The sequence below is a fragment of the Muscardinus avellanarius genome (assembly GCF_963383645.1).
Source record: "Muscardinus avellanarius genome assembly, chromosome: 15".
Taxonomy (NCBI): domain Eukaryota; kingdom Metazoa; phylum Chordata; class Mammalia; order Rodentia; family Gliridae; genus Muscardinus; species Muscardinus avellanarius.
In genome coordinates this window covers 21374301-21401709 of record NC_137801.1, presented here as the reverse complement: position 1 = coordinate 21401709, position 27409 = coordinate 21374301, and the positions used below count along the sequence as shown (strand labels likewise).

The window sequence follows — 27409 nt, the reverse complement described above, 5'->3', positions numbered from 1 at the left end:
GAACTGAGACCCGCAATGGTACTTTGTTAGCTCTTTCCATCCCCGGAAGGTGAAAGCGTCCCGAGGTCAGTCAGCTCCGCCGGGTGCTGGAAGATGGCTCTGGCGTACTGATGGAAGAGGCGGCTCATGTAGCAGTGCTGCCAAGGCAGCAGCCCCTCCAGGAAGCCAATGTGGCCCCCCCGGGTTGTGATGAGCAGCGCAACATGGGAAGAGTGTTGGGCTGCCTGCAGGGGAAAGGCTGGGAGGGAGTGAGAGAGGTGGTCAGGACCTGGCCTCCAGCGAGAACCCGGGCTCTCTCCACTTGAACCTCATGGTCCAGTTCCAGGGACCAAGGCTTCCTGGTTCAGGCTACTCACCATGGTCTGGGGAGAAGGGGTCGTCTGCCGCATTGAGGCAGAGCACAGGGGTCTGGATGGCATCTACCTTGGTTCTTGGGCTTGATGCTTGGTAGTAGGCAGCACAGTCTCGGTACCCAAAGGCCACCGACGTGTAGCGCTCGTCAAGCTGGCGGATCGTGCGGGCCTGTGTGGTGGAGGTAGGATGGACTGAGGTGATAACAGAATAGGAAGGTAGTGGAAGACGGATGGTTGGGGCAGGGGATGGTGAAAAGATTATACCTTCAGCACAAAGTCTACATCCACCACCTTTTCAATCACTCTTCTATTTCTGGAAAAGAGTACATCAGGATTTTTCTTGACTCCTCCCTCTGACCCAAAGCCCATAGCCGATCATATTATTTCATGCATGAGAAAGCCCAGATTAATGGCTGAGCACTGGGAGGGCCTGGCACGTAGCCATCCTACCCTGTCTTCTGCCCCTCCAGCTTGTGAAGACTTTCCCTACCTGTTCACAAACCGGCAGAGCTCAGCAGTGAGGGGCTGGTTGAAGAGCAGGGAGTTGAGGGGGGTCTCCAGGGAGTAGGAGGTCTCAAAGGCATCCCAGCATACGGAGAACGTCAGTCCTGCCACCAGCCCTGCGGCCTTCCCGGTCCTTGCCAAATAGTTCAGCACCAATATCCTACGGGATAGGATGACGGGCCATGAAAGGAGGCTTACACAAGTGAACTGGGGTAGAGAAAGAAAGGAAGACTAGGCCTCTAGGTTACACCCAGGCAACCTTACCCTCCAAAAGAGATGCCCACGGCCAGCAGTGGAGCTTGGGCATAGCGGCGCTTTATGTGGTTCACGACTGTCTCTAGGTCTTCAGTATTGCTGGCACAATAAGCCCTGTGGGTCTGAGGGCAAACAGTTCATTGGACAGGGAGAGAGGCCCTTGCCAGCAGAGAGCAAACCGGAAGGGGTGAGAAGGTGGGGCAGGGGAGGTACACAGGTAGAGCCCCAGGGCCAAGGAGCTTTAAAGGGAGCAGGTGCAGAGCTACTGAGGAAGGAGGGTACTCACCAGCAGTTCTTCCCCACGGCAGCCCCGGTTATTAAACACGACAGCCCTGGGCACACACAGGTAAGTTAACAGGAGCCTCCCCAGAGGCTCTTCCCCTTTTGCTTGTCTTAAGAAAGACCCCTGCCCAAAGACTCTTCCCAGGGTCCCATGTAAGGGTAGAGTTGATTTCTCCTGTCCAAGTTCTCAAGCACCCCTACTCTCTGGGCGGTGCCCATCCTTACCTGTAGCCATCCCTCAAGGCTTGGCCAACCAGGTGCAGGATATAGGACACCTTGCTGTTGCCACTGATGCCAGGAAGTAGCAACACAATAGGCTGAGTGGCGGGGTCATCGTAGTGACCGCTCTGGGGCTGCTCAGCCCAGTCCAGCAGGATCTGGCCTCCGTCTGGGGTTTGGAGGACTTCACTGGTTTGGGAGAGATGGCACACAAAGATACTGTTGGGAATTTGACATACATTAAAGATTCATCCCGTCTTGCCCACAAATCCCACAAGTTCCCATCGGTATTGAAGGCATGCTTTATGTAAAACAAGGCTGACCGAGGTGGAATGGGGACACAAGATTGAATATTACCTGTGGCTAGGCAGTTAGCTCTTCCATATACCCCATCTCATTGTAACCTCAACACACTGAGGTAGATGAGGCAAATACTACCTTCACTTCAAAAGAGATCAGTTTCCCCTAGCAAAGCCACTTCATGTTCACCCCATTCTGTCCCTTCTTACCTCCGGTAAGGGACTAGGGGCTGAGACTGCAGGAGGACTCGAAGGATGGTTTGTAGCCGTCCCTCAAAACACCACAGTGTGGGGTAGAAAGTCTCCACAGTAACTGGACAGTGTTGCTCCAGGAAGGCCAGAAACTGGGACCCAGACACCAGGCGAGGCCGCTGTAACCACAGCACAATCTGCCTCACTCCCCTGGTTTTTGTCACAAACCAGTGAGGCACCCAACACCAGGTGAGTGACCTCTATCCCCAGAGACCAGTCTGGAAGACATTGCTTTGTCAGGAGGAGATACCCAACACAGCTAAGTCAGGAATGGCCAAGTCATCTCTGATAATAGTCAGCTGGAGCCCCTAAGGACTCCAGCCAGGCGAGAGGGTGCACACCTGTAATCTCAGTACTCGGGAGGCTGAGACAAGAGGGTCACAGGTTCAAGGCCTGCCTCATCCGCTTAATGAGGCTCCCAGCAACATAGCAAGATGCTATTTCCAAAGAAAATAAGGCCGAGGATATAGCTCAGAGGTAGAATGCCCCTGGGTTTAATCCCCAGCACCAGAAAAATAGATCAGTAATTAATTAAAAAGAATTGGGGGTATAGCACAGAGGTAGAATGCCCAGAACTGCTCCCACCCAACCCCTCCAAACGCCAGTTCTGAAGTATCACCTGCCCTGCGCTGAGAGCTGCTGTAGCTGACTGAGTGCCGATTCACTCGCCCAGCCTATACCTGCCCCCCGCCCATCTAGGAGACGTGGGTAACATACAATGAACAGCGCCCAGCTGATCCCCTGCAGGAAGGGTCGGGGGCTGGGCAGGGGCTGAAGATAGCACCATTCAACCTGCAGCCCCTGCCTTGCTGTCAGTTGCCCACCCCACCATCTTCCTGAGGCCGGCTCTGGCTCCTGCTGTTACTACCCCCTCGCCTGCGTGTTCCCACTTCTCCCTAGTGTCTGCGCTCACTGCTGAAGGGCCTTCTACCAGGCCACCTCATTTTCTGGTACTTGGGCCCCTTCTCTTTCAACCATGCTTCACAGGAAGGAACAGTCCTAATGTGAAAAGATTCTTCTTTCTTTTTCTTTCATGTCATCCAGGGACTAAGGCACAGTGATGGAGTCACAGATGAAGTCAGTGGGCTTAGAGCCCCGACTGAATTTCTCTGCTTGGTTCTGGATAGACCTCAGTTGAATGAGTGGCCCTAGCTCACAGAACATGCAGGGCGAGGCAAGACGACTCGGGCTCAAGAAGGAAAATTGCATTTCTGAAGAACTTGGTCAGATTCCTACCTTATTACCCTGATACTCAAAAGGGGATGGGCACGCAATAAACCTGAAAGGCCTCGTTGATAATGTGACTGTTGGGAGATGTGACTTGGACCCTGCCCCTTACTCTCTAGAATGAGAGCAATGAACCGTGTGGTATAGGTAGGCACTAGGCTAAGCAAGACCTTTCGAGATAAGATATACGTGAAGAAGTTACGATTCTCAGGTTAGTCAGTCTACCCAAAGTCTCAGTAAGAGGCAAGAGAGAATTCATAATTATGACATCACCACTAATACTTGTAGGTAAAATGTGTTGAGTGTTCATTATATTCCAGGCATTGTGCTAAGTACTTTTCAAGATTTTATCTTCTGGTGGTCAAAACAGTTCTAGGAGATAGGTCTTGTGATTCCTCTGTGTAAACAAAGGTTATTATTTTTTCTTTTCGTTACTGGGGATTGAACCTCTAAGCTATCTCCAGCCCTATCTATCTATCCATCAATTTATTTATTTAGTGGTATTAGGGGTTGAGCCCAGGGACAATATCCTCCTCCAAGCCACACCCCAACCCTATTTTATTTTTACTGTTTTTTTTTTTTTTTTTTTGGTGGTACTGGGGTTCCTGGAAGCCCTTCTACCTCTGGGCTACACTCCCAGACCTATTTTCTGTATTTTTGAAACAGGGTCTCTTAAGCCAGCATGGCTGGCCTCGATCCTCCTGCCTCTGCCTCCCAAGCACAGGGATTACAAGCGTGCGCCACCACGCCCGGCCCTATTTTATTTTTACTTTGAAACAGGGTTTTGCCAGCTAAAAGTCTGACTACTTGCTGAGGCTGTCCTCAAGCCTGCAATCCTCCTGTCTCAGCTTCCAAGTACCAGGATTACAAGCGGGCACCACCACGCCCCGCTATTTAAATTGCTAAATCTGCCCTCAAACCTCCAATCCTCCTGTTTTAGCCTTCCCAGGTTCTAGGATTACAGGCATGTACCACCACACCCAGTTTATGATAATAGGTTAGACCCAGTTTATGAATAGGTTAGAGTACTAAGTAACTTGTCAGAGGTCAAGAAGCCACAGCTAGTTTGTGTCAGCCATAGATTCAAATCTAGGTGTGTCTGACCCCGGAGCTGTGCCCTTTGCTGCTGCACTATATTGCCTCTTGATCGCCAAGGCTTTATTTGCTATACATTTATTAAGCCCTTGATCAGAAAGCTCAGTGCAGAACAAGGCTAATAAATTAGTTCACAGGTTTAACTTATGTGAGTTAGCTTCACTTAACTAAAAAAAAAAAAAGTGGTTCTTGACTTACTCCTGAGAATTAGTAATATGCCATGAGCTGCTGTGCATAAATATTAATCCATCACCATGCTGGACAGCCCAAGTGCCACATCCTCAGGGCCTCCAGATGGTACTTTCCCCTCATTTTAGCCAGTATTTGGAAGTCAAGAAAAGGCTGAGTATGAAGAGGCAGGGGCTCTGACCTCTGTGTGGCTGGTTGAAGCAAAGAATACATTTAGTTGAGGACCGGTCTGGGCTGAAATGGCTGAGTTTCCAAATCTGATGTAGTTGAAAGAGCATTGTTAGGTTTAGAGGGTTTTTTTTTAATTTTTTTTTTATTAAGGAAGACTTTTTTTTTTTTGGTGGTGAGGATGAACCCAAGGCTTCATGCATGGTAAGCACACATTCTACCACCCAAAGCTACACCCCCAGCCCAAACCTTTTTTTTTTTTTTTTTAAAGAGAGAGTCTTAAACTGGGCGTGGTGGCACACACTTGCAATCCCAACATTTGGGAGGCTGAGATAGGAGGATGGCAGTTCACAGAGAGCCTTAGCTACTTAGGCCCTTTGCAACTCAGTGACACCCTGTTTCAAAATAAAAAATTAAAAAAATAGGGCTGGGAACTTATGGTAGAATGCCCTTGGGTTCCATCCCCAGTACTGCAAAAGAAGAAGGGAGGAGGAGGAGGGGGAGGAGGGGGAGGAGGGGGAAGAGGAGGAGGAGGAGGAGGAGGAGGAGGAGGAGGAGGAGGAGGAGGAGGGGGAGACTACAGAGTCTTGCTGTATTCCCAGGCTGGCCAGGAATCCTGGAGCTCAAGTCCTAAGTCCGCCAGAGGCTGGAGCTGCAGGCTCAAGTGTCACAGGTCCTTATAGGTCTTTAAGGATTTGAATCAGTAGGCTTCTTATTAGACTCACCTATCTGGTACAGACTTTAAGATCAAAAGATTTAGCTTTTCCTGGATATTATGATTTTAGTTTACATTTCAGTGAGAACGTCTCCAAATCCATTAAACCCAGCCTCTTGACACTTTCTCATCACACTACATGTGGAGACTCTAAACCTTAAAACAGGGCTGACTGCGCAAAGGCAGGCAGGGTTGTCCCTCGGCTTGAGCTGGGGGGAACCTCCGCCGGCCCTCAAGGGAAGCAGGCCCCGCTAAGCTGGTGGAGGCCTCTGCTTCCACCATCCAGTGCAGCTATTGAGAAACTCAGCTAGAGCGCCAGAAAGACAAGCAGAGAGTGCATGCCTCTGACACTTGAGGATGCCTTCCACGCTGCCTTTTCCCAAATGTCCGTCCCCATTATAGGGGGCAGCACCCTTCCGGTGCACGAATGGCTTCAGCAGGCATGGGGAGATCCAGAAAATCTAAGGAGGCAAAGAACAGGCTCTCTATTCATTACGTGGTAAGAGCAAACTTATCTCCGAGCGTAAGACCCAACTGCTGGAGGCTGCTCCCCTACACCCGGACACCCCAAACCCGCTGTCCAGAGCTGGACTCGCACCCACCTGGGGCACACATGCCCAGTAGTAGCCCAAGTAGAGGGCAACGCCAAGAGCCAGGAGCAGAGAGAATGTCTCTGTCCAGGTGCCGTTCTGGGGGCTCAGGGAGGAAATGAGCATCTTGGTAAGGGGTTCCAACTCCCAGGCTCCGGGTGGGCTTCGGCAGCTCAATCTTGACTCTTCCGCCGGGCTGGTTGCCTGGCCACGCCCCTTGAGCGCCATTGGCTGGCCTTGCAGGGCCCGCCCCCGGAGCCGACCGGGTTCCCGCCAGTGCCGCGGTGGGCGTAGTGAAAGGCGGTGCCAGGACGTCTGGTGAGCTGTGTCGGGTGTCGGCGCAAAGCAAACCCCAGCGACTGGCAAGCGGCATCCCGCCCCCAGCCCCTCCCCACCGCTGCTCCCCCTCCTTGGTTACTAGAGGTACAGCCCAAGGACAAGCTGCCTTCCCCACAGCTGCCATCTTGGCGAACTATCTCCTGCTTCTTCCTCAAGCTCTTCCCCGGAGATGGCTGAATCGAGCGACTTGGGCAGGATCCCAGCCACCCAGTCAGTCACACACAGGGTACAGCCACTGTTGTGGGATATTCCCTGCCACAGCGTACAGTCATTTACAGTGACTCAAACCCAAACCTCACAAAGGTTTCAGCTGCTCAGTGATGGCATTCCAAGCTCCTTAAGTCACTGCGTTGCTTCATTCAATCCGGGCTAACAGTTATCGTACAAAATCGAATCTACTCATCACCCACTCTGGACCAGGCACTGGGTCCTGTCCCTGTGTTCATTGGGATATCGGAATAAGGATGGTACTGAAACAGTTGCTTTCCACCTTGACTGCAGAGTAGAACAAAGTACCAGTACCCAGGTGTCACCCTTGATACAGTTGGTCTGAAAAAGAGCCCAAGTAACAATGTATATGTGTATGTATCAAGGTATGTAATAGAAGCCTCTAGGAGATTCAAATGAGTCCTCTACAATTGAGACTGATTCTAGGAAGGGGAAGTTCTAGTTGCCATGGGAGCACTGAGGAGGGCTCCCAAATGTCACCGGGAGGGGTGTCAAAAATGACGAGACATTTCCCAGGTAAGTGGGAGGTGGTGATGCTAGTTCCAGGATGAGGGAGGTTTTTTTTTTGTGTGGTAATGGGGATGGAACCCAGGGGGGCATTCTACCTCTGAGCTACACTGTCTAGCCCTTTTTTTTTTTTTTTTTCTTGATTTTGAAACAGGGTTTCACTAAGTTGTGGAGGGCCTCCTGAAGTAGTTGAGGTTGGCAGTGAACCTGCGATCCTCCTATTTCAGCCTCCCAAATACTAGGATTACAAGCCTGGGCCACTACACTGAGGGAGAGATTTCTTAAAGGAGCCAAAAGAAATTTGGTGTGCCAGAGGACACAGTGGTCAAAGACCAAGTGGTGAGCAGCTGCAGAAAGGAATTAGAGCTTATCCTCGGGGCAGAGGAAAGTCATGAAGGGCTTTAAAAGAATGCATAATTGATAAAATCAGAGTTATGCTCTAGAAGACTCCCTCAGGCTACTTACAGAATGGATTGGAGGATGTAAACAGAAGCAGAGAGGCCAATGGGTGGCTGTTGACAATCCTCCAGGCACAGAAGGTAGCTGCCAGGGTGGGGGCCAACCAGGGAGGGGTGAAGATCGTCCAACACAGGAGGCAGAGTTCAAAGGACGTGGGAGTAGATTGGAGATGGGTGAGAAGGAGGAGCACAGAGGACCTGCATGATTGTCCTTGGGATGGGAAAGCCAGGGGAGGAGAAGGTTTGAGGAGGGACAGGATGCATTCAGACTTGACACATAGCACTTGTAGGTGCTCTGAGTTTTCTTAGATTCTGTATTTGTCTATTTAGCATCCATCAACCACAGTAGTAACCAAAGTTGTTTACATTTTTCCTGAGATACAGAACTCATACTCTAAGCCACTTTCTTTGTGGAATCCTCACACACCAAAATAGTATTTTTCCCTGCCCTAATCATTGCATGGCCAGGTACCATGCAACTAGGCATTTCTGTGTCCTGAGGCCTCCAGAATTATTCAAAGTAGTTGACCTAAACTTTCCCTGCCCTCCCTTGCTTTTTCTGCAAGACTCAATAAAGGCTGTGTCTTATGCCTTCCCCTGCTTCTGTCTGTTTCCTGGGGGACACAGGCGCCTGCCCCAGGGGCTGTGCTTGCCTGGCCTCTTGTTGCTGTGGTAACTGTCAATAAATAAGCATTGGAGTGCTGGGGCGTGGTGGCGCACGCTTGTAATCCCAGCGCTTGGGAGGCTGACACAGGAGGATCCCACAGGTCCAAAGCCAGCCTCAGCTACTTAGTGAGGCTCTCAGCAACTTAGTGAGACCCTGTTTCCAAATAAAGTATAAAATAGGTCTGGGAGTATAGCCCGGAGGTAGAATACTCCTGGGTTCCACCCCCAGTACTGCCAAAATAAATAAAAATAAAGAATAGGGCAGGGGGTGTGGCTCAGAGATCGAATACCCCTGGGTTCCATCACCAGACCCTCCCCCCAAAAAAAAGCATTGGCTTCTCAAATCAGCATGTTCAATTCCTGAAGGGGCCTAGGGCTTACAGGTGGGAGTTAGAGATTTGCAGCATTTATTTATTTATTTATTTATTTATTTACTTTTGTGGTACTGGGGATGGAACCCAGGGGCTTTCTACCTCTGGGCTGTACTCCCAGACCTATTTTATACTTTATTTGGAAACAGGGTCTCACTAAGTTGCCGAGAGCCTCACTCAGTAGCTGAGGCTGGCTTTGAACGTGTGGGATACTCCTGTCTCAGCCTCCCAAGCGCGGGGATTACAAGCGTGCGCCACCACACCCGGCTTATTCTTTATTTTGAATCAGGGTCTCGTTGAGTTGCAGAGAGCTTCCCAAGTTGCTAAGACTGGTTGCTAACCTGCAATCCTCCTGTCTCAGCCTCCCAAGGAACTGGAATTAAGCCAGGTTTGGTGGCACACTGTAATCCCAGTACAGGAGAGGCTGAGACAGAAGAATTACAGGTTCAAGGTCAGCCTCAGCAATTTAGCAAGACCCTGTTCCAAAATAAAAAATTAAGCCAGGCATGGTGATGGAGCCCTGTAATCCCAGTATTGGGCTTGGGCTGAGACAGGAGGACCAAAGGTTTGAGGCCCTTGGCAACTCACTGAGACCTTGTGAGACAGGAGGATTGCGCAGGTTCGAAGCCAGCCGCGTGCGCTGGTTTAGGAGACCCTGTTTCCAAATAAAAATATAAAATAGGTCTGGGAGTGTGGCCCAGAGGTAGAAGGACTTCCAGGAACCCCAGTGCCACCAAAAAATAAAAATAAAAAAATAAAATAAAAAATAAAAAATAAAATAGGTCTGGGAGTGTAGCTCAGTGGTAGAATGCTCCTGGATTTAGTTCCCAGTACCAGCTAAATAAATTAGTTAATTAAAATAAAAAGGTTTCAGTGTGGTTCAGAGGTAGAACACCTCTGGGCTCAATACCCAGTCCCATTAAGAAAGACTAGGCAAGCCGGGCGTGGTGGCGGACACTTGTAATCCCAGCATTTGGGAAGCTAAGGCGGGGATCGTGGTTCGGGGACAGCCTCAGCTACTTAGTGAGGCCCTCTGCAACTCAGTGAGACCCTGTTTCAAAATAAAGAATAAAGGGCGGGGGTGTAGCTCGGAGTTAGAGTGCCCCTGGGTTCCAACCCCAGTACTGCAAAGAAAAGAAAAGAGAGAGAGAAAGAAAGATGAGGCAGAAGAGGAGGAATTACAGGTGTGCACCACAGCACCCAACTGGCCTCGTCTTAATTAGTTATATCTGCAACAGTACTATTCCAAATAAGGGCACGTTCTGGAGTATCAGGGATTAGGGCTTCAACATAGGAATTCTTGGAGGCCATGCCTGAACCCATAACAGTACGGAGCTACCAGAACAGAGCAACATGTGCCCGGGAACTCTGATGCAGGGAGAACGCAGAAGAAATCACCTGAGCGGGAGGAGGGGTGGAGCCTGGGTGGAGGGCGGCCACTGGGACAAAATCAGTGACACCCATTTTGATCCCAAGGCTACGGCCCCAGGACTGCAGCGGCCTGTGCTGGGGGCCAGCTGTCCCGGGCCCTTCAGATGGTGGCTTCGCCCGCTCTGCAGCCCTGCCGGCCCCCTCAGTCGTGGGTATGGTCACACTCAGAGGGGCTCCTGCACTGGAAACAGCGGTCGCCCCTGAGAGTGCCTCGAACATCACTAACCGCGCCAGATGCTTCTTGCCCAGATACTTTGAGACAGGGACCGCTCATGCTCCATATTGCCACACACGGGCCAGCAGCCGTCCTCTCTCAAGCCCAGTGCCACACTGGACACGCGGCCGCACGAAACGCCCCCTCTGCGCCAGGAGCCCCTCAGACCCATGGGCACCTCCGTCCCGGTCCCAGGCCAACAGTGCGTCCATCCTTCCATCGCACACGCGGCTGGCGCTCGCCGGCCTCCCCGCCGCGGGCTCTCCCCGGTCGGGCAGGGCGGGGGACTCTGCCCGGCTCTGGGCGGCGGCCGCGGCCGCAGGCGACGTGGAGCGGCCACGTGGAGCGGGGGAGGGCGGCGGGCGGGGAGCCCGGGCCGAGCCCCAGCGCCGGCGCCCAGGTGGGTCGCGCCCCGCCCGGCCGGCCCCACCACCTCCCGCCGCGGCTCGGAGCCCGGGAGCGCAGGGCCGGAGCCTCCGCTGGTCCAAGCCTCGGCGCCGGGGGAGGAGGTCTCCATCCCGGGAGCAGGTAGAGTCTTGCGCTCCAGCCTCGTTGCGGGGCTGGGGGGACTGGCGGGGGCTTCGCCTCATCTGAAGGACGAAGAGAATTGGGAAGGGGCCCGAGGTTTGCATCCAGGGGGAGCGGCCGGCCGAGACCAGCGCAGGTGTGCGCACCTGCCCTTGTCTGGCTGCTGTCTCCTTTCTTGGGGCAGGGGATGGGGGCGGCTGGGGAGCACGAGGATGCTCAAGGGATAAGTCAAGGGAGAGGAGATTCAGTTCAGGTAACTCCCAACAGCCAGTAAGCTAGACAAGAAAAGGATGCCCCGCGAGGGGCTCAGCCGCGGTCCTGGAGAGGCTCAGGTGGAGGCTGAATGGCCTTTGACGGGGCTGTGGAGAAATGTTTGTACTGGATGGGAGTTACAAAGGGCCCTGCTACATCCCAGAGTCTCTGAAATACTCAAGGAGTACCTGCTTGCTGCCAGTCATTTAACCTACCTTATCCCATAGCATCCTCCCTAAACCCCCAGGAGATACTGTTACTCTTTGTGTGTGTGTGTATGTATATATATATTTAAACCCAGGGACATTCTACCTCTAAGCTACACTCCCAACTACACTAAGCTATTAAGCTTTTAAAACCATATCATTCTACTCTAAATTACACCCCCAATTTATTAAATTTTTTGTTATTTTGAAACAGGGGCTCGCTAAATAGCTGAGGCTGGCCTCCAACCTGTGGTCCTCTTGTCTCGGCTTCCAAAATATAAGGATTAGCCGGGCTTGGTGGCGCACGCTTGTAATCCCTGTGCTTGGGAGGCTGAGACAGGAGGATCGCACAGGTTTGAAGCCAGCCTCTGCTACTTAGTGAGACCCTGTTTCCAAATAAAATATAAAATAGGTCTGGGAGTATAGCCCGGAGGTAGAAAGCCTCTGGGTTCCACCCCTAGTACCACCAAAAAAAAAATTCATCATATGTATATGTGTATATATATATATATATATATATATATATATATACACACATATATATATTTACACACTACCATGCCTGGCTTGTTATCCTGGGTTTCACACACACACACTGGAAATGGAACCCAGGAGCATTCAACCTCCAAGCTATACCCCCTGCCCTATTTTTTATTATTTTATTTTGAAACCGGTCTCACTGAGTTGCAGAGGACCTCACTAAGTAGCTGAGGCTGTCCACGAACCATGATCCTCCTGTCTCAGCCTCCTGAATGCTGAGATTACAAGTGTGTGCCACCATACCCCACCCCAGCCCTATTTTTTTTTTTTTTTTTTTTTTTTTTTTTTTTTGGTGTGTGGGTCTGGGGATGGAACTCAGAGACATTTGACCTCTGAGCTACACCCTCTGCCCTATTTTTTATTTTTGAAACAGGGTCTCACTAAGTTGCGGAGGGCCTCACTAAGTAGCTGAGGCTGTCTGTGAACCGTGATCCTCCAGTCTCAGCCTCCCGGATGCTGGGATTACAAACATGCACCACCATGCCCGGCCCCAGTCTTTTTTTTTTTTTTTTTTTTTTTTTTCTTTCTTTCTTTCTTTCTTTCTTTCTTTCTTTCTTTCTTTCTTTCTTTCTTTCTGTTGTTCTGGGGATGGAACCCAGGGACATTTGACCTCTGAGATACACCCCCTGCCCTATTTTTTATTCTTTATTTTGAAACCAGGTCTCACTGAGTTGCAGAGGGCCTCACTAAGTAGCTGAAGCTGTCTGTGAACCGTGATCCTCCAGGTCTCAGCCTCCCAAATGCTGGGATTACAAGCATGCGCCACCACGCCCAGCTTATTTATTTATTTTTTGAAACAGGGTCTCACTGAATTGCAAAGGGCCTCACTAAGTAGTAGCTGAGGCTGTCCACGAATCAGGATCTTCCTTGTCGCAACCTCTCAAATGCTGGGATTACAAGAGTGTGCCACCACTCCTGGCTTGTTATCCTCAGTTTTCAAATGAAGATCCCAGGACTCAGGGAGGTTAAGACACCTGCTTAGAGCCTAGAGGAGGATCAGAGGTCGAATCCCAAGGCTGAGCTCTCCCAGGCACTGGTGCAAAGCCTTGGAGAAATCTGAGGCCGGAGGGTCATTGTGAATGTGTGTGCGTCTCTCTGTGTCTTTGTGATGTGAATTATATCACAATTGTTAACTAACACTTATGGTAGCTTTCATGTGTTTATTAGGGTAGTTATGTTCCTACATATTGTAATTATAGGAAATAGGAATGTTTTTATTGGACAAGTAGAGTTCAGTGATGGCTTTATTTCTATTACTTACAAAAGCTTTCGTAAATGCTTAGAGTGTATAAATATGAACAAATCACATTATATCAATTTTATTTCATATTATATAATTTTTTTGCAGTACTGAAGATGGAATTTAGGGGCATTCTACCTCTGAGCTACATCCTCAGCCCTATTTTTATTCTTTCTTTTTTCTTTATTTTTTTCTTCCTTCCTTCCTTCCTTCCTTCCTTCCTTTCTTTCTTTCTTTCTTTCTTTCTTTCTTTCTTTCTTTCTTTCTTTCCTTCTTCTTTCTTTTTGCGGTACTAAGGATGGAACCCAGGGGCATTCTACCTCCAAGCGACATCTCCTGTCCTATTTTTTATTCTTTATTTTGAAACAGGGTCTCACTAAGTTGCAGAGAGTCTCAGAAGTAGCTGATGCTGTCTGCGAACCGCGATTCTCTAGTCTCAGCCTCCTGAATGCTGGGATTACAAGTGTGCACCACCATGCCTAGTTTATATGAGATATTTGCCTGACTCTCTTTAAACAATGGAGGTGGTTTACTTGTACTAAAAATGTCACAGCTGGAAGCATTACTTAAAAGACTATTACACTAAAGTCTACATGGAATTATTTAAGTTTTTTAAGTGGACTACAGTCAGATGATAGAGTTGTCAGGAGAGTCCAAGATATTCCAGATTGATGATGGAACAGGTTGAGGGAAAGCACTTAGATTGAAGGTGAATGTATTTTAGGAGACTCTAGTACCCCTCTGTTTAGAGCCGAGTGTTAGAGCCAGGCATGGTGGCTCACCTGTAATCCCAATCCTTGGGAGGCTGAGACAGGAGGAACTCAGGTTTGCAACCAGCCTCAGCAACTTAGTGAGGTACTCTGTAACGTAGTGAGACCCCGTTCCAAAATAAAATATAAAATCGGGCTGGGGTTGTAGCTCAGAGGTAGAATGCCTCTGGGTTCAATCCCCAGCACCACAATAAATAACTAAATAAAGCAAAGTGTTAGTATCATGAAGCACTGGAAGATGGATCAAAGATTGTCTGATATCTGTAGAAGGCCTCAGCTGCCCAGATGAGGACTCTGGACTGTGATAGAAGTAGGGAGACATTACAGGGCTGGAGGCCAGGCAGTTTCAGCAAATGAAGATTTATCTGATGTGGGGGGTTATGAAGAAGATACCAGAGGCAGGTGCAAGAGTAAAAGACTACATTATTAGTGTGGGCAAGAAGTAGTTCACTACCCACTTAGTATTCACCGTCACCCTGTGGGGAAATACTCTTTATCTCCAGTAAGCAGACAAGGTGACTGCAGTTTAGTGAAGATAAATCACTTATCAAAGGTCACAGAACAGTCAGTGGTGGACCTGGGAGTTGAAAGTAGATCTGGTTGGTTTTATTTTTATTTTTATTTTTATTTTTATTTTTGGTGGTACTGGGGGTGGAACCCAGAAGCTTTCTACCTCCGGGCTATACTCCCAGACCTTTTTTATATTTTATTTGGAAACAGGGTCTCCCTAAGTTGCTGAGAGCCTCACTAAGTAGCTGAGGCTGGCTTCAAACCCGTGCGATCCTCCTGTCTCAGCCTCCCAAGCGAGGGGATTACAAGCGTGCGCCACCACGCCCAGCTTGGTTTTATTTTTATTATTTAATATTTATTATTTATTTCTATTTATTTATTTATTTATTTGCTGGTCTGGGGATGGAACCCAGGAGCATTTGACCTCTGAGCTACACTCCCTGCCCAATTTTTTTATTCTTTATTTTGAAACAGGGTCTCACTGAGTTGCAAAGGGCCTCACTAAGTAGCTGAGGCTGTCCGCAAACCGTGATCCTCTGGTCTCAGCCTCCCAAATGCTGGGATTACAAATGTGCGCCACCACGCCCGGCTCGATCTGGCTGGTTTTAAAGCTCTGTTTTCTGCCCACTACACAGGCAAGAGAGTGGGGGAGACACAGGACCAAGAGGAGGGCTCAGCACCAGGTGTGTAACTGGAAGGATCCCGTGCAAAAGGACTGAGAGTTCCGAGACTGTGACAGCAGAGCAATAGACAGGGAGGAAGGGCTGCTCTGAGAGCAAGGCCTGTGTGACCGCGCAGGGCACATGCTCTTACAGGTCGGGGTTCCAGTTAACATGGTGCCTTAGCACACTGCTGTGTGGCTTAAAAAGAGAAGAGAGGGGAGGGCCCTGTGTCCTTTGGGGTTCTATGTGGCCTAGAAGGCAGGTTCCGTACAGGTCTCTCAGCTCCACCGCACCCCAAGCACCAGGCATGAATAGTCCAGGCCTCACCTTGCTCCCTGGCCGGCAGAATATAGGGCAAACTCTTCATCGTCTATTTGGGAATCTTCTTTCCTCTTTTTCTTTAGGTATCAATGATAGGTGTTCTCACTTTCTTCTCTCATCTTTTTTTGGAGCTGTTCTTAGGCAGGTACTTTAAGGGGAAGAAATTAATGTCCTAAAACAATAATCGTACTGCGTGTGGTGGCGCATGCCTCGTGTTCCCAGTACTTGGGAGACTGAGACAGGAAGATTGCAGGTTTGAGGCCAGCTCAGCAATTTAAGTGAGACCCTTAGCAATTTGGTGAGACCCTGCTTCAAAATAAAAAAGTAAAACAGCTGGGTGTGGTAGCGCACGCTTGTAATCCCTGCGCTTGGGAGGCGGAGACAGAAGGATTGCACTGGTTGGAAGCCAGCCTCGCTGGCTTAAGAGACCCTGTTTTCAAATTAAAAAAAAAAAAAAAAAATATATATATATATATATATATATATATATATATATATATGTATGTCTGGGAGTGTAGCCCAGAGGTAGAAGGGTTTCCAGGAACCCCAGTACCACAATAAATAAATAAATAAATAATAAAAATGGGCTATGGGTATAGCTTAAAGATAGAAGGCTTCTAGGTTTAATTCCCAGTACCATAAAAAATAATAATAATGTTGACTTGTTCATTAGTGCTGTCCGGGCAGGACAGTGGCAACAAGCACATTCCTACTCATTTGGTGTTGGCTGGGGCAGCTCCAAGGCTGCGGATTGGAATCAGTGAAGGTTTGGTTTCTTGCTTGTCTGCCCATGAGAAGCCAGAGGCTCCCCAGGCATCTCTGTCCCTATGTAGTTTCAGAGAGAGAGAGAGAGAGAGAGAGAGAGAGAGAGAGAGAGATATGAAACAGAGCCAGCTGTCTAGCATGTAGCATCATTTCAGCAGTTCACGGGAGGTGAGTCTCTAAGCCCAAATCACACGCAAGGGGAGGTAAATTGGACTCCAGGTTTGGCACAAAGGTACATCAAAGACTTTGTGGCCCTGTTTGTGGAATCACCACAGTTGGCCCAGTGAGGAGGAGCTTAGTGGGCTGGGAGAGTGTCTCCCCCTTAAACCCCACTGCCACCCCCAGAGGTTTAGTCTTTGGAGTTCTTAAAGGCATCTGCTAGCCGGGCATAGGGGCACAGGCCTAAGACAGGGATCATGGGTTAGAGGGGAGCCTCAGCAAGTAATGAGACTGTCATCAACCTAGTGAGACTATGTTTCAAAAAAATAAAATAAAATAGGGTGGAGGGTGTAGCTCAGCGGTAGAATGACTCTGGGTTCGACCCCCAGTACCACAATAAATAAACATATAGCACCTGCTAGTGGATGACAACACATCAAGCTTGGATAATAAGTTCTGACGGGTCTCAAGGATTTCAATTACTTCGGTGTCTCCTGCAGCCGGGGTCCTGGCAGAGAACAGATGGGGAGGAGAAGGCAATGTGAGGGGCCCAGGTGGGAAGGCCAGGAGGAGGGGTATGTGTGAAATCACCACGGAGCAGCCTGGGGAAACTCGAGGAAGGGAAAAGGCCTTATTGTATACGAGGGGCAGCACGGTACAGCCTTGTCTCATTTATCCATCACTGCGGGCCTGGGGAAGTGATCTCCTTGGCCCTTGTCACAGATGGAGTACCTGAGACAGAGAAGGCACGCAGCTAGCCAACTGCAAAGCCCACGGCTGATTTAGGCAGGCTGACACTAGTCCTAAACCACCTTTCCTTAGCAATTCTCTCTCTCTCTCTCTCTCTCTCTCTCTCTCTCTCTCTCTCTCTCGGATATTAATCCCAGGGGCATTCTATCTCTGAGCTACACCCAGCCCTATTTTTTTTTTTCTTTTGGTGGTACTGGGGTTCCTGGAAGCCCTTCTACCTCCGGGCTACACTCCCAGACCTATTTTATATTTTTATTTGGAAACAGGGTCTCTTAAGCCAGCGCGGCTGGCTTCAAACCTGCGCGATCCTCCTGTCTCCGCCTCCCAAGCGCAGGGAATACAAGCGTGCGCCACCACGCCCAGCCCTATTTTTTTTATTTAATTTTTATTTTTTTTATAAGTGGAACATACTGAGAGTGGTGTCATTTACATTGTGCTTCATGCCCTTCCCCCTCCCTTTCCCTCCCCTTCCATTAGAGAGTGTCCAGGTTAATCATGTCGTATTTATGCTATTACACATATTCATATGTAGCTCCTCCATTGAACAACCTCAGCTTTCTTCCTCTCCTATCCTTCCGTTCAGCCCCAGCCCTATTTTATATTTTATTTTGAAACAGGATCTTACTAAGTTGCAGAGGCTGGCTGTGAACCTGCAATCCTCCTGTCTCACCACCAGCTTTTTCTTTTTTTCTTTTTTGAGATGAGGTCTCACTAAAGTGCCCAAGCTGGCCTCAAACACATGACTCACAATCCTGCTTCAGTGTCCTGAGTGGCTGGGATTACAGGTGTGTGCCACTGCAAGGAGCTTTCGTTTTTCTCTTCACCATTTTAACATGTGTATCTTTTCCTACTTAAATATTTGGAAGCCTTGAGCTGGGCGTGGTGGCACATGTTTGTAATCCCAGCATTCGGGAGGCTGAGACTGAAGGATCATGGTTCGCGGACAGCCTCAGCTACTTAGGCCCTACGCAACTTAGTGAGACCCTGTCTCAAAATAAAGAATAAAAAATAGGGCAGGGGGTGTAGCTCGGAGGTCAAATGCCCCTGGGTTCCATCCCCAGACCCGCAAAAAAAAAAAAAAAAAAAGAAGTCTTAAAGGAGGGTGTATTAATTTCGAGTCACCCCTCCATGCCAGTCTGGTATGGAGCTGTATTTCTATTTTCTGTATTTCTATCTTTCTAATAAACTTCTTTAAATCTTAAAAAAAAAAAGAAGTCTTAAAGGAGAGGGGAAAGAATAAGTAATTCTACCTCAAACTATCAGTTTACTGATAAGATGGTGTCACACATAGTAGATACTTAAGAAATATTAAAGAAATATGCTGGAGATAGATCTCAGCAGTAGAGGACCTACTTAACATGAGGAGATCCTGGGTTTGATTCCCAGCACTAAAAAAAAAAAAAAAAGAAAACAAAAGAAAGAAGGAAAAATGGAAGAAATGAATATCGTTTGTCTGTGTTCTCTGGACAGACGTGCGCTCGCCTTCCCTGCGGATGCTTGCCTTCCTGGTCTTGTCATCTGACATCTGCTGGTGTCTCTCATGTGGGTTAGTTAGCGTTCCATCGCTGTAGCCAATATCTGAGATAACCAACTGAAAAGAAGAAAGGTTCACTTTGGCTCAGAGTTTGGGGGTTGCAGACCATGCTCTGTTGGCCCAGCTGCTTCGGGGCCTGCGCTGAGGCAGCGCACATGGCAGGGAACGTGTGGAGGAGCAAGGTTGCTTACCTCGTGGCTGGGAAGCACAAAAGGAAGAGACCAGGACCCACAGTCGCCTTGGGTCCCACAGTCCCCTTCAAGGACACATCCCCAGTGAACTAAAACCTCGCACTGGGCGCCAACGCTTACACCTCCCAACAGCTCCAAGCTGGGGACCAAACCTTTAACACTTGGGCTTTTGGGGAACGTTCCAGATCCAAGTGATGGCACCTTAGTATCCTCTGTGGTGGCCAGCCCAGGGCCCACGCCTTCCGGCGTTCTCCTGCTTCTTCTGGCCAGCCACCCTCGTGGCTAGTACATGCCCTGCATCCCACCATCGCACTGGGACCCCACTGAACCACCCTTCACACCATCAGACTCTGGGTACAAAGAACTAGGTGAGGCGGCCCTCTGTCTCTCCCAGCCATTGCTACCTGGCTACTTGGGTCCCCCGGGGGCAGGGCCTTCTAACTAACACATCTCCACAGTCCTTGGGTTCCCACTCAGTAGCCACAGGGTTTCTATTGAGATTTTTTTTTCTTTTTTTGTAGTACTAGGGTTTGAACCCAGAGGCATTCTACCTCCAAGCTATACCCCCAGCCCTTTATTTATTTATTTATTTATTTATTTATTTATTTATTCATTTATTGGTGGTACTGGGGTTCCTGGAAGCCCTTCTACCTCTGGGCTACACTCCCAGACCTATTTTTACATTTTTATTTGGAAACAGGGTATCTTAAGCCAGCGATGCTGGCTCTGAACCAGCGCGATCCTCCTGTCTCTGCCTCCCAAGCGCGGGGATTACAAGCGTGCGCCACCACGCCCGGCCTAAGCCCTTTATTTTGAAACAGGGTTGATCTGCAGCATCACACACACACACACACACACACACACACACACACACACACATGCACGTGAGCACATACACACACACACACACAAATGGTAAATATTCTAAACTCATACGTTTATTTATTTATTATTTATTTGTGGTGGAACCCAGGGGCACTCTACCTCTGAGCTACACTCCCAGCCCTATTATTTTTATTCTTTATTTAGAAACAGGGTCTCCTGTTTCTAAGTTGCAGAGGGCCTCACTAAGTAGCTGAGGCTGGCTGTGAATCTTTGATCCTCTGTGTCAGCCTCCCAAGTACTGGGATTACAAGCGTGAGCCACTACGCCCCTCTCTCTATTGAGATTTCTGTCTTCAACCCCACTGAGGAAGGTGGTGGTTAGTTCCATCCTACCAAGGATTCAGACAGTGTCCTTACCCTGACCCTCCTTACCCTGACCCTCCTTACCCTGACTGCTGTCACTGCCTTCTTTAACTTGACTTATGGTGTCTTTTACCATATAGAATTTTAACATGCTCAAATCTGCCCATTCTTTTCCTTTAAAATTTATGAGTTTAAAGCAGGGTGTGATGGCGCACGCTTGTAATCCCAGCATTTGGGAGGCTGAGACCGGAGAATCACAATTCATGGACAGCCTCAGCTACTTAGTGAGGCCCTCCACAACTCAGTGAGACCTGGTTTCAAAATAAAAATTGGGCAGGGGGTGTAGCTCGGAGGTTGAATGCCCCTGGGTTTCATCCCCAGACCCGCAAAAAAAAAAAAAAAAAAAAAAAAAATTATGAGTTTAAGTTGAGCATGTGGTGCATGCTTGTATTTGAGAGGCTGAGATTCGGGTTAGCAGCCAGATACATTGAGGCCCTTGGTAACTTAGTGAGACCCTGTTTCAAAATAAAGAATAAAAAATAGTGCTGGAAGCTGGGCGAGGTGGCACATGCTTTGTACTCCCCATACTTGGGAGGCTGAGACAGGAGGATCACAGGTTTGCGGACAGCCGCAGCTACTTAGTGAGGCCCTTAGTAACTCAGTGAGACCCTGTTTCCAAATAAAAATAAAATAGTGCTGGGGTGTGTAGCTTGGAGGTAGAATGTCCCTGGGTTCAATTTCCAGTACCGCAAAAATAAATAAATAAAATAAAGCTGGGCTTGGTGCCACACACTTGTAATCCTAGTACTTGGGAGACTGAGACAGGAGGATCGCAGGTTTGTGGCCAGCCTCAGCTACTTAGTGAGGCCCTCCGCAACTTAGGGAGACCCTGTTTCGAACGAAATAAAGAATAAAAAAAATAGGGCTGGGAGTGTAGCTCAGAGGTAGAATGCCCGTGGGTTCAACCACAAATAAATAATAAGTAAATAAATAAACTTATGAGTTTAGAATATTTACCATTTATGTGTGTACGTGCATGTGCGTGTGCGTGTGCGTGTGTGTGCGGTGTGTGCGTGCGTGTGTGCATGCGTGTGCGTACGAGCGTGTGTGCGTGTGCATGCACGTGCATACACGTGTGTGTGCATGTGTGTGCGTGTGTGTGTGTGTGATGCTGCAGATCAAACCCAGGAGCATCCTAACTCCATACTCCACTCCCACCCCTACTTATTCTTATTTGGAAACAGGGTCTCGCTGGGTTAGTGAGTCTCGCTGCTTCCTGAGGCTGTCCTCGAACCTCTGATCCTCTGGTCTCAGCCTCTCGAGTACTGGGGTGACAGGTGTGAACCGCCACACTCAGCAGGTTTATCACTCTTAACGGCTCTGTTCATAATGTGATTTGCTTAGCCATTGCATAAATGTTGAACATTCAAGTCGTTTACATTTCTTTGACTAATATTAATAGCACAGCTATATATATATATCTTTATAATTTCTTTTCCACTCCGTTCTTCCTTATGCAATCCCTAAGACAGTACTGTTGGGTGAGAATTTTCTGGCAATTAAGTGACATTTTTAGTTTCATATTGTCTGTTTTCTGCTAGTGTATTCCTGTTGATTTGTGTCCGTTGGTAGCTTTCATTTTCTAATATTTCTTTCACTAAAAGGAAAGAAGATAAAAAAAAGAAATTTCTGGCAATTAGTACACATTTGCCAATTGTTCTTTAGTTCCGATTTATGAGTTCTACAAGCAATATGATGTCCATACTTGCTGATTCGACTGCTTTAATGATTATATGACTGTTAAAAGTTTGCTGATTCTTTTTCTTTTTTCTTTCTTTTTTTGTGGTACTGGAGATAGAACCTAGGGGCGTTCTACTTCTGGGCTACACCCTCAGCCCTATTTTATTCTTTTTTATTTTGAAACAGGGTCTCACTAAGTTGCTGAGGCTGGCCTCAAACCTGTGATTCTCCAGTCTCAGCCTCCCTAGTACTGAGATTGCAAGCGTGCACCACCACGCCCCAGCACATAGGCTGTCTGTTTTATTAGTCTCTCTCCACCCCTGTAGCACTGGGGATGGATCCTAGGTGCATTCTATCTCTGAGCTACACCCCCAGCCCTATTTTATTACAGGGTCTTGCTGGGTTGATGAGTCTCAGCAGTTGCTGAGGCTTTCCCCAAACCTATGGTCCTCCTGTCTCAGCCTCCCAAGTACTGGCATTACAAGTATGTGCCACTATGTCCAGCTCTTTCACTAGCCGTAAAGAAAGAACCCTGTTCACCTCTGTTGTTTCTATCATTTACTTGTCTCCTCCAGATGAGTTTTGTTGTTTTGTTTCCAGTACTGGGAATTGAACCCAGGGGTGCTCTAGCTCTGAGCTACACTCCCAGCCCTATTTTATTGTCTTATTTTGAAACAGGGTCTCCCTAAGTTGCTGAGGCTAGCTGTTAACCTGTGATCCTCCTATCTTAGATTCCCAAGCTGTTAACCTGTGATCCTCCTCTTAGATTCCCAAATACTGGGATTACGGGAGTGTACTGTCACACCTGGGTCTCCGTTGTATTTTAAATTTCAGCTTTTTTTTTTGCTTTTTTTTTTTTTTTTTTTTTTTTTTTTTGCAGGTCTGGGGATGGAACACTGGGGCATTCAACCTCCGAGCTACACCCCCTGCCCTATTTTTTATTCTTTATTTTAAAACTGGGTCTCACTGAGTTGCAGAGGGCCTCACTAAGTAGCTGAGGCTGTCCACGAACCGTGATCCTCTGGTCTCAGCCTCATTCTTGCTGGGAAGACAAGTGTGCGCCACCACACCTGGCTAAATTTCAGCTATTTTTATTACTTCATTTATTTTAATTTCTTTAAGTTTATTCTGTTTGCTATCTTTTTTTTTTTTTTTTTTTTTTTTTTGCGGGTCTGGGGATGGAACCCAGGGGCATTTGACCTCCGAGCTACACCCCCTGCCCTATTTTTTATTCTTTATTTTGAAACCAGGTCTCACTGAGTTGCAGAGGGCCTCACTAAGTAGCTGAGGCTGTCCGCGAACCGCAATCCTCTGGTCTCAGCCTCCCGAATGCTGGGATTACAAGCGTGCGCCACCACGCCTGGCTTTGTTTGCTATCTTGAGTTGGAAGCATAATTCAATTTTTAGTTCTTCTTCTAAAAAAAGCTTTTTTTTTTTTTTGGTACTGGGATGGAACCCAGGGGCTTCTACCTCTGGGCTATACTCTCAGATCTATTTTATACTTTACTTGGAAACAGGGTCTCACTAAGTTGCTGAGGGCATCACTAAGTAACTGAGGCTGGCTTCAAACCTGTGCGATCCCCCTGTCTCAGCCTGCCAAGGGCTAGGCTTGCAAGCGTGCGCCACCACACTCAGCTAAAAAAAAAAAGGTTTTAAGTTTGTAACTTTCCCCTCTACTACTGTTTCAGCTATGTACCTTGTTTTGATGTATACTTTTCTATTATTTTCCAAATCTAAATATGTATGTATGTGTTTGTTTTGTGGTCCTGGGGATTGAACCCAGGGGCATTCTACCTCTGAGCTATACCCCCAGTCCTCTTTTTATTCTTTTTTTGAAACAGGGTCTCACTAAATTGCGGAGGGCCTCATTAAGCAGCTGAGGCTGGCTTTGAACCTGCGATCCTCCTGCTCACCCTCCCAAGTACTGGGATTACAAGCCTGCATCACCATGCCCAGCTTAATAAGTTCCATTATGACTTTCTATTTTCGTCTTTATAGAAGTATGTTTTTAATTTCCAAACATACAAGATTTTTTTACATTTTTGTGTTGGTTTCTAAGGTAGTTGCACTTTGGTTATGTAACACAGCCTGAGATTGATTTCTGATGTTCGTTGAGCCATACTCTCTGGCTTATTACTTATCAGTGCTTTTTTTTTTAATTTAATTTTATTTTTTATTGGTGCACTGTATTCATACATCATAGTGGGATACAAACTTTTGTAGACATACATGCACACATCGCCCAGTCAGCTCCCACCCGATCCACACCCCATTCTCTCCCCATCCCTCCCTCCCATGCTTGGCTTAGTGGTTGACATCTAGTATTATAGCAATTTATCCAAAATTAAAAATGATAATCTCACATAATAGTTTCATTTGTCTGATACCAAGCTTTTGATGACTTAAAGATAACATTTCAATATTTCTTTTTACTTTCTTTCTTACCAGAGAATATTTTTTTTTCTATTTTTTAGGTGAAACTATCATATATTTATATATTTATTTTTCAGAAAAAAAAATCTATCCTAATATGGAATATGGACTCTAGATACCCAAAACGATCTTGAAAAAGAACAAAGCTAGAAGATATATATTTTCTGATTTCAAACCATATAAAGCTACAATAATTGAAACAGTGTAGTACTATTCTAAAGGCAGATATATAAACCATTGGAGTTAAATAAAAGCCTAGAGCTAAATTCTTCCCTATATTGTCAAGTTATTTTTGACAAGGTTTCCACAAACATTTGGTGGTAGAAATAATAATCTTTTAACTAAATATTGTTGAAACATAATAATTACATGGAAAAGAATAAAGTTGAACTCTTACCTAATCCCATATACAAATATTAACTCAAAATAGATAAAAGACCTAAATATAAATCTTAAGACTATAAACTTTTAGGAGAAAATCTGGGTCATAAAACCTCACAACATTGAAATTGGCAGTGATTTCTTGGATATGATTTCAATGGCACCGGCAACAGAAGAGTATACAAACTCCCTAAAAAATAAAAAAGATATTGTATATTCAAAGACAATGTAAACAGAGTTAACAGTTACTAATAGAATGGGATAAAATATTTCCAAATGCTATATCTGAAGGTATATTAATATTCCAACTAGAAATCCTAAAAATTAACAACAATAAAGGCAAACAATACCATTTAGAGATAAGTAAAAGACTAACATAATTAATGAATCTCCACAGATAACCAATCTTAGTTGTCTGTTGGATGAAAAATCTTGTTTCTCTGGTTCTGGTGTGTGTTACCTATTTCTTCTTTGTAGTTAATCTCTTTGAGTATTTTCTCTAGTGCTGGTTTTGAAGACATAAATTCCTTCAGTTTCTGTTTGTCATGGAAGCTTCTTATTTCTCCATCTAATTTGATAGAAAGTTTTGCCGGGTAGGAAATTTTTGGCTGGAAGTTGTTTTCTTTCAGAGTTTGGAATATGTTACTCCAAGCCCTTCTGGCTCTCATGACTTGCTTTGGGAAGTCTGGAGTGATTCTAATTGGTTTGCCTCTGAATGTCACTTGGCCCTTTGTTTTTGTTGCCTTTAAGATTCTCTGCTTGGCTTCCACATTGGTCATTTTGACAATTATGTGGCGTGGGGATCCTCTTCTCCCATCCTGTCTAAAGGGAGTTCTATAAGTTTCCTGGACCTGTGTATCAACCTCTTGTTCTATGTTTGTAAAATTTTCTGCTATTACTTCCTTGAAGAGATTGTTGATCCCTTTGGTTTCACTTTCTTTTCCCTCCTCTATTCCAATTATTCTTAGGTTAGCTCTCTTAAAATGGGCCCATATTTCTTCAATATCAGATTCCTGCTGTCAGATATTTTTTTCTAGATTAGAAACTATGCGTTCATTTTTGAAATGATCATCTTCTAAGAGTGAGATTCTGTTCTCCATGTGGTCTAATCGGTTGTTTGTACTTTGAATTGAGGCCTTTACTTCATTAATTGCATCCTTTATCTCTTTTTGGCTCTCTCTGAGTTCTTTTCAAAGCACCTCTATTATTTCTACAGTTATTTTCCTGATTTGATCTTCTAGAAATCTCTGATTTTCTGTTTTATCGAGTTCTGATGTTGTGGGGTTGTGGGCATTCATTGCTCCAGTATTATTCCTCTTTCCCATGATTTTGGAAGTTTGTGCCTTCTCTGGGTTCTTCCCTTGGGTCACTATGACTTCACTTAAGGTGCTCTGGATCTCGAGTCTGTGGTATCTCAGACCCCACTGCTCCTTTACTGGGTTGTATCACAGAGTCTCCGACCCAGAGAGTCGATAGAGGCTGCTTTAGACTGTGGGGGGTGCCAGGTTGCACGTTCTCCTATGATGTGATATCTCTGCCACCGCCCCTCCCCCACTGGGTCAAGTCCCAGGGAGTGCAGTACTGGGATTTCTCCTCTGTGGCCCGCAATTTGACTCACTGTTCTTGAGTACGCAGATGTAGCTGTACTGGCCTCGCTGAATTCGCTGCTGCTGCTGCCGGTAGCAATATGGTGCCGCTGCTACGCCCTTGGCCGTGAGGCTGATGTATTTCTTCTTGGTTTTGAGTTCCACTCTGAATCCCTGCAGCGTGTGCTGAGCTCAGCCACTGGGAGCTTTAGATTTTACCTGCGGCGAGAAATCCCGCCTGGCTGTTCCGCAGCGGCTCACCTCGGCTTGCTGTAGCCGTCCGGTGAAGTCGCCGCTGCCGCCGGCAGTATGACGCTGCTGCCGCGTCCTCGGGCGTGAGGCCGGTGTATCTCCTCTGTGGCTCTGAGCTCTGTTCTCAGTCCACTTTCTCTCTGGAGCCTGGTGATTTTTTTGTTTCTCTGGTGATGGTGTTTTCTGGCTATGAAAGGCGCTGATTTTGTGGTAATGGAGATTGGTTGTTAGCAGGGGCTCTTAAGCCCCGCTTTTCTCGGTCGCCATCTTCCCGGAAGTCTTATCAGTGCTTTTTGTTGTTTTTGTTTTGTTTTGTTTTGGGTAGCTGGGGTTGAACCCAGGAATATTCCTTCTACCTCTGGGCTACACCCCCAGCCCTTCAGCCCTTTTGATTTTTTATTTTGAAACAAGGTCTCACAAGGTTGCTGAGAGTCTCACTAAATTGCTGAGGCTGGCCTTGAACTTGTGATCCTCCTCTCTCAGCCTCCCAAGTACTGGGATTACAGGTGTGCCCCATCATGCCTGGCTTATTTTATATTCTGTATATGATGATTCTAATATAGCAGTGTAGTTTTTGCAGGCCTTGTTTTGCCTATTTTTCTGCTGCCCTTTCTCAAAGTGTCTTACTTCCATGCACACTTAATGACATTTGGCTATGAGGTCCTGAGTTGAATCCCCAGTAACACACACACACACACACACACACACACACACACACACACACCAATAAGTAAATAGCAGCCGGGTGTGGTGGGGCACTCTCATAATCCCAGTTCTTGGGAGACTGAGACAGGAGGATCGCAGGTTCGCAGCCACTTAGTGAGGCCTTTGCAACTTAGTGAGACCCTGTTTCAAAATAAAGAATAAAACTAAAATAGGGCTAGTGGTATGGCTCAAAGTAGAATGCTCCTGGGTTCCATCCCCTCCCCAAAATAAGTAAATAAGGAAGAAAGAAAATTTAAAAAAATGAAGAGACAGTGTCTGTGATCTCAGTAGCTTCTCCTCTGTGGACTTTCCATGCTTTATTCCTTGCTCAAGAC

The 27409-nt window shown here is 47.2% G+C and overlaps 1 protein-coding gene across 1 annotated transcript; it reads right to left on the bottom strand.

Annotated features, from left to right (window-relative positions):
- Positions 1–26: 26 nt before the first annotated feature.
- Positions 27–6274, bottom strand: ABHD1 (abhydrolase domain containing 1; the record flags this gene model as incomplete). Its single annotated transcript, XM_080711218.1, has 9 exons — positions 27–238; positions 357–522; positions 618–666; positions 844–1017; positions 1122–1234; positions 1399–1444; positions 1620–1802; positions 2123–2283; positions 6161–6274. 9 exons carry the CDS (start codon positions 6272–6274, stop codon positions 27–29), a joined length of 1218 nt encoding a protein of 405 aa, XP_080567344.1.
- Positions 6275–27409: the final 21135 nt, after the last annotated feature.